This window comes from Saprolegnia diclina (genome assembly GCF_000281045.1).
Source record: "Saprolegnia diclina VS20 unplaced genomic scaffold supercont1.73, whole genome shotgun sequence".
In the NCBI taxonomy this organism is placed as follows: domain Eukaryota; phylum Oomycota; class Saprolegniomycetes; order Saprolegniales; family Saprolegniaceae; genus Saprolegnia; species Saprolegnia diclina.
Window position 1 is genome coordinate 122,839 of NW_008246140.1, and position 5,017 is coordinate 127,855.

The 5,017-nt window shown below is 56.6% G+C and overlaps 3 protein-coding genes across 3 annotated transcripts in view; all 3 read right to left on the reverse strand.

The window, feature by feature from the left end:
* SDRG_14522 (hypothetical protein) overlaps positions 1–121 on the reverse strand; it is a gene marked incomplete at its 5' end in the record, with an annotated part of 1,226 nt that extends 1,105 nt beyond the window's left edge. The window contains one exon of the mRNA XM_008620657.1: positions 91–121. Coding sequence (XP_008618879.1) covers positions 91–121 — 31 coding nt within the window. The remainder of the gene's footprint in view (positions 1–90) is intronic.
* A 1,798-nt stretch (positions 122–1,919) lies between these two features.
* Positions 1,920–2,655, reverse strand: SDRG_14523 (hypothetical protein). The gene has a single exon (XM_008620658.1). It carries the CDS (start codon positions 2,593–2,595, stop codon positions 1,987–1,989), a length of 609 nt encoding a protein of 202 aa, XP_008618880.1. The 5' UTR covers positions 2,596–2,655; the 3' UTR covers positions 1,920–1,986.
* A 785-nt stretch (positions 2,656–3,440) lies between these two features.
* On the reverse strand, positions 3,441–5,003 carry SDRG_14524 (hypothetical protein). The gene is made up of 9 exons (XM_008620659.1): positions 4,870–5,003; positions 4,765–4,815; positions 4,599–4,714; positions 4,419–4,552; positions 4,188–4,370; positions 3,982–4,143; positions 3,834–3,935; positions 3,677–3,781; positions 3,441–3,629 (listed from the first exon to the last, which is right to left on the reverse strand). The coding sequence occupies exons 1-9, from the start codon at positions 4,953–4,955 to the stop codon at positions 3,501–3,503; spliced, it is 1,068 nt and encodes a 355-aa protein (XP_008618881.1). The 5' UTR covers positions 4,956–5,003; the 3' UTR covers positions 3,441–3,500.
* Between the last annotated feature and the right edge of the window lie 14 nt (positions 5,004–5,017).

The window sequence follows — 5,017 nt, forward strand, 5'->3', positions numbered from 1 at the left end:
GCGTCCCAGAGTCGCTGGGGTAATGTAATAGCACCCTCCTGGGTCTGAGTTGGTTATTTCGATACGCTCACGTCGGAGACTACAACATACGTCGGAGTAGCATGTGGACTGCGAACGACATGCAGAGCTTTTGCCAGGAACCTATGTATGCTAGCCGTTCCCCGTCATCAAAGCCTCGTGGACCCAAAGTCTCGACCGACGATCGAGCAAGCGAGGTTATTTGTGTGGTTGAAACATCCACGACCGCCATCGCCAGCATTTAACGGCGACAGAGGCTCTGGCTTAGCTGCCTCAGACCGCTCGTTGCAATGCCTGGTCGTAGCCACACGTTTGCTTGCTCGTATTTAGCAGAGTCGCCGCCGCCATGTACCTTATAGGGAGGTCCCAGGGCTACGCTACTTCTCAGACACCAACGAGAGTGGATACAAATCTTGTAATCAGGTCGTATGAAGTGCACGGGCCTGGCGTCAGTACCCAGTGCACTGAAGGATCGATACATGAGTGGACCGCTGCTGCTTTGGGAGACAGTGAAAGCATCTACTTGCCGTTCAGAATGTGATCACGCCGCGTGCGCGCTCTGAGATGGCTCGGCGCGTCTGATTGGCTGTTTATTAATGTTTCTGATTTTCGCGACGATAGTGATCGTAGGCCTGGCTTGGAATCACATGCACAATGCTTGAACACGCGACAAGGCTCTGCTGGTACAGGCGACTCTAGTCGACTAATATAATACACTTATATAAAGTATTATTAATAAACAGAAAGCAAATGTTTATCTGCGCAGGCCACTCTGGTTGGAAACGCTGGTGGCGATGTGGCGACATTCTGATTTGGGTAGAGACCAGTGCCACTTTCTGATCACACTCAGAATCTTGCTCATGTTCAGAACCGATATCCCGTCGTAGTATTGTATCGTCGGGAAGATCGACGTCGACAGTCCACTCTTGTGTGCCTCTCATTGGTTGGCGATTGGGTGGATTTCGGAGATGATAACAGGGTGTAGCCAACCCCAGCCCTAATCAAATCAAGATTATCAGATAGAGAGTGTCGTCTGTGTACGGTATGTGCAGCGACCGGCCATGAGAGTGAAGGCCGCCTGCGCTCTCTCGCCTGCCATTCGAGCCGTCGGTACAGATGAGCATGGTAACTGCACACGTCTGAAAGAGGGTACCTTCCCATGGCATCTAGAAGAGCGAGGAATTCATCATAGCTCCGCCACTGAGAAGACTGTGCGGCCGGAATGTATGTGCTCTCAAACAGTCCCTCGAGATACAAGCGCCAATCTCGATGCGGTAGATCATCGTCGAGTGTGCTGCGACATCATCGATATCGATCGCGCCAACCATAGTCAAACGTCAGGCTCTTGTGCAATTTGACCACCAAATTCGGAGGTTGATTACGCCAGGCTCGTGTGTGGCGACTGCAGATGAGAGTTTTAACTTCGCTGCACTCCGACCGAGTGCTGTACGAGCGCTGCGGCGTCAAGCACCAACTAGAACACGCTCGCTAACTATCACATGTGCTAAACGACGAGCGACCGGCATCGCTCAGCTTTTCCTCTTGTTTGGGAACAGTTAGCAGTTTGCTCTTGAGCGATAACCTATTTTGCGGTCGACTCTTCATTGGTTACGAACTACTCGACGCGGACCCTCGTCGCGACACTCAACGCCGTTCGCCGCGTTGGTGGTGCAAGCCCGTTTACCTTGCGCGCTCTCTCCGTAGCTTACTAGTAGCTAGCTACCTCTCTCCCTCGGTCGCTCGGATTTCCGGACCACCCGAGCTACGGGTCGGATATCTCGACAAATGACCGTGGTCAGCTGTACTAGTACCGCTCATCTCGCGGAAGCATACCAACGCTATTCCCAACGTAACGCTAACCTATGTCATCGTGACAATGACAAAGTTGTACAACAAAGGAAGAGAACACAAAAGATCTAGTCATGTTTTGAATACACGGAGGAGGGTACGAAAGGAGTTTCGTTGCACTTAGGCGCGAGCGACAATCTTGGCGTGCGGCACACGGCGGTGGTCAAGCGGCTCTTCGGCGACCCAGTCCATGCCGCCCCACGGCACGAGCATCTTGGTGGCCGCGAGCGCATCGTCCTTGGGGTCGTTGTTGCGGCCGAAGCGCGTCGAGCCGTGGTACCAGTACACGGCCTTCTCCGTGTCTTCGACGTTGGTGGTGAGGACGAGCCAGTACTTGGCGTTGGGCAAGAGCGTCTTGTTGGCAGGCGGCGACCACTTGAGGAGCGCGCGCTTCTCCTGCTTCTCAATGTTGAAGCGCATCGGCGTCGAGTCGTTGGCGCAACCGGGGACACCCTCAACCAAGCCCGTGCCGGGCTCCGAGAAGCAAATGTCGGCTTCGATCCACGAGTCCTTACCCGCCTTGAGCGTGTTGACCATAAACTCAACCGACTCAATCGACTGGCCCTCGCCGCAGAGGCTACCAGCACGGAACTGGACGGCCCACGGCATCTTCTGGGTGATGACAGCGCCGTACGTCACGGCGCGGTCCTCCGGGAGGCCCGAGTCAAAGAGCGTCTGGGCGGCCGAGGTCGTGGCAAGGGCCAAAGCAAGCGTCGAGAGGAACTGCATTGTCGAAAAGTGCGTTTGACGGCAAATGGAAAAGTGAGTCGTCTCCCGCGACTGTATTCTTTCGCGCTCGAATGTGGCCATTCTCAGGACGCGGACACGCCAAAGTGCTTTGCAGTGCATACTCGACACCGTTCCCGCTTGCAGTTCGCACCGCGCAACACGATGTGTGGCGCCAAATGCACGCGTGTTTTCATTGGCTAATTTGCGCCAATCGAATGCATTCCTGGTTTTAATTGGCTACTGGGTAGCCAATCCGATTCCAGGCAACGCGAAATCGTGCGTTCTCAGAACAGCTTGTCAAGTGTGCGGTCAGGAGCACACGTCGCTGCTGGGATCGACACCTTGCACTGCATGAGACAGAAGTGCCAGTACAAGTAGAGTTGGACCATGCAATGTACTCTAGTCGCGTGGCAATGCATGTGGCGTGATCCATCGCCTCTACATGTGTACTAACATCAACAACTCGAGGCGCTGCCTTGCAGTGCGAGCAACGGCTACCAAGCCACGTGTCACAGGGTGCGCGCCCAACGCAGCCAAGAGAGGCCGGTCGCTGCAAAAGCAGTGCACTCTCTTGAGCGTCTCTCGTGCGTCTCGCGATGTACCAGATTTTCCCAGATTCTGGAGGCTTGTACCAGTCGGGCATGTGGTCGGTCCACATCTGCAAGCGCTGTCCAATTGCAGAAGGGAGAGAAGGGAGAGCAGATATATTCGATGCCGATCGGTGATCACATCGTCAAATCGACGTCGGACTCTGCGAACAAGACTAGAGCGCGTCCATGATAACGGCCAAGGACGGGCCGTGCATTCCAACATACTGTAGGTCTTGACAACGCAAGTCGACAGCATCCAGAGCAAGCAAATGAATTGAGCGTTTCTATGCAAGACGGTCTATATCATCCCGCTGTCTATGGCTTCTTGGCCGCCTTGGGCTTGTTGGCAAACGTCTGCACCGTCTTGCCCTTCTGCGCCTGGGCAACCGCCGCCTGGAACGGGGACACGGCCGTCGCCGACGTCGAAAACGACGGTGTCAACGCCTACGCACCGACTCCGGTTCATCCTTGACACTAGTCGTCGGTGGTACCTGGACGCTGGGAATGCCAAACGCCGAGCGGACGGCCGGCACCTTGAGCACCATTGTTTGCGCGAGCGTAAAGCAGTTGGACGTCACCCAGTAGACGAGGATGCCCTACCAAACGCGCAGGAAATAGTGTGTTGTGTGTACGACAACGGCAGGTTACCGACTGGAACGTGGTCGCGACCGGCACCATGATGAGCGCCACCATGCGCATGCCCATCTTGGCCTGCGAGAGGTACTCCTTTGGAAGGCCGTCACCGCCCGCCTACACGTCACCGTGTTAATATCAATCTATCAAGTCAACTGCCCACCTCCATGGACGCAATCATGAGCGCCGACGAGAGGACGGGGAGCGCGTAGAGCGGGTCGGGCGACGCGAGGTCCTGAAACCACAACGTGCCTTCGCTCGCGTACTCTGGAATGTGCGTCGAAATTTCCTGGAGGCCCCAGAAAAAGCCCAAAAAGATCGGCAGCTAAAGCACTTGAGCCATCTCGAGCTTGGCACCACGGCGGGTACCTGCGAGAGCGGCATCAGGAACGACATGAACGGACGCACTTCGTGCTCCTTGAAGAGGTTCTTGGCACGCGCGCGGAACTCGGCCATCTTCTTTGGGTCGTACGCTTCCTGCGAGCTCTTGATCTCATCCTGGAGCTTCTCGAGCTTGGGCTTCATGATGTTCATGCGCGCCGAGTTGCGCATCTAGCGACGACAACTTGTACAATGCATTGCCATATCGATGTCGCGTACCGACATGACCGAGATCGGGAAAAACACCGAGCGGACCGCGACCGTCGTCGCAATGATGGTCGCCCACCACGGAAGGCCCGTCGTCACGTGCGCCACGTCCAAAACGCGCACCGCAATCTCCGCAAGCGAGTAGCCTACGCATGTTCGATCAACCAGGCACAGGCGAGGCGGATGCCCTACCCATCTCGGCAGTCGCCGGCGAAATTGCCGTGTGCACAAAGTCGACACCGTTCTGGAGCATGACCGGGTCGAGCTCCGACGTCGGCGCCGGCGTCACCAGCGGCGTCGCCTCGTCGCTACAAGACATACGGCGTGGGCCATCGATACACGACGATCCATGGCGCACCTCGGGGCGAGCGTCGAGAAGGCGGCGCGGACAGGCAGGCCCGACGAGTGGCTACAGAGTACCATGGTGAGCCGCCATGTAGAGGTCGACGGAGGCGTGGCCTACTTGGCGAAGCGGAGGTGCTGGCCGACGGAGCTCGTCGCCTTGCGCCACTGGGCGCGGGAGTGGAGGACGGTCGCAGCGCGCAACATGGGGGCAATGGACTGGTCGAGAGGAATGCAGTCGTCCGGATGCAATGCCACGCACGGTTGCA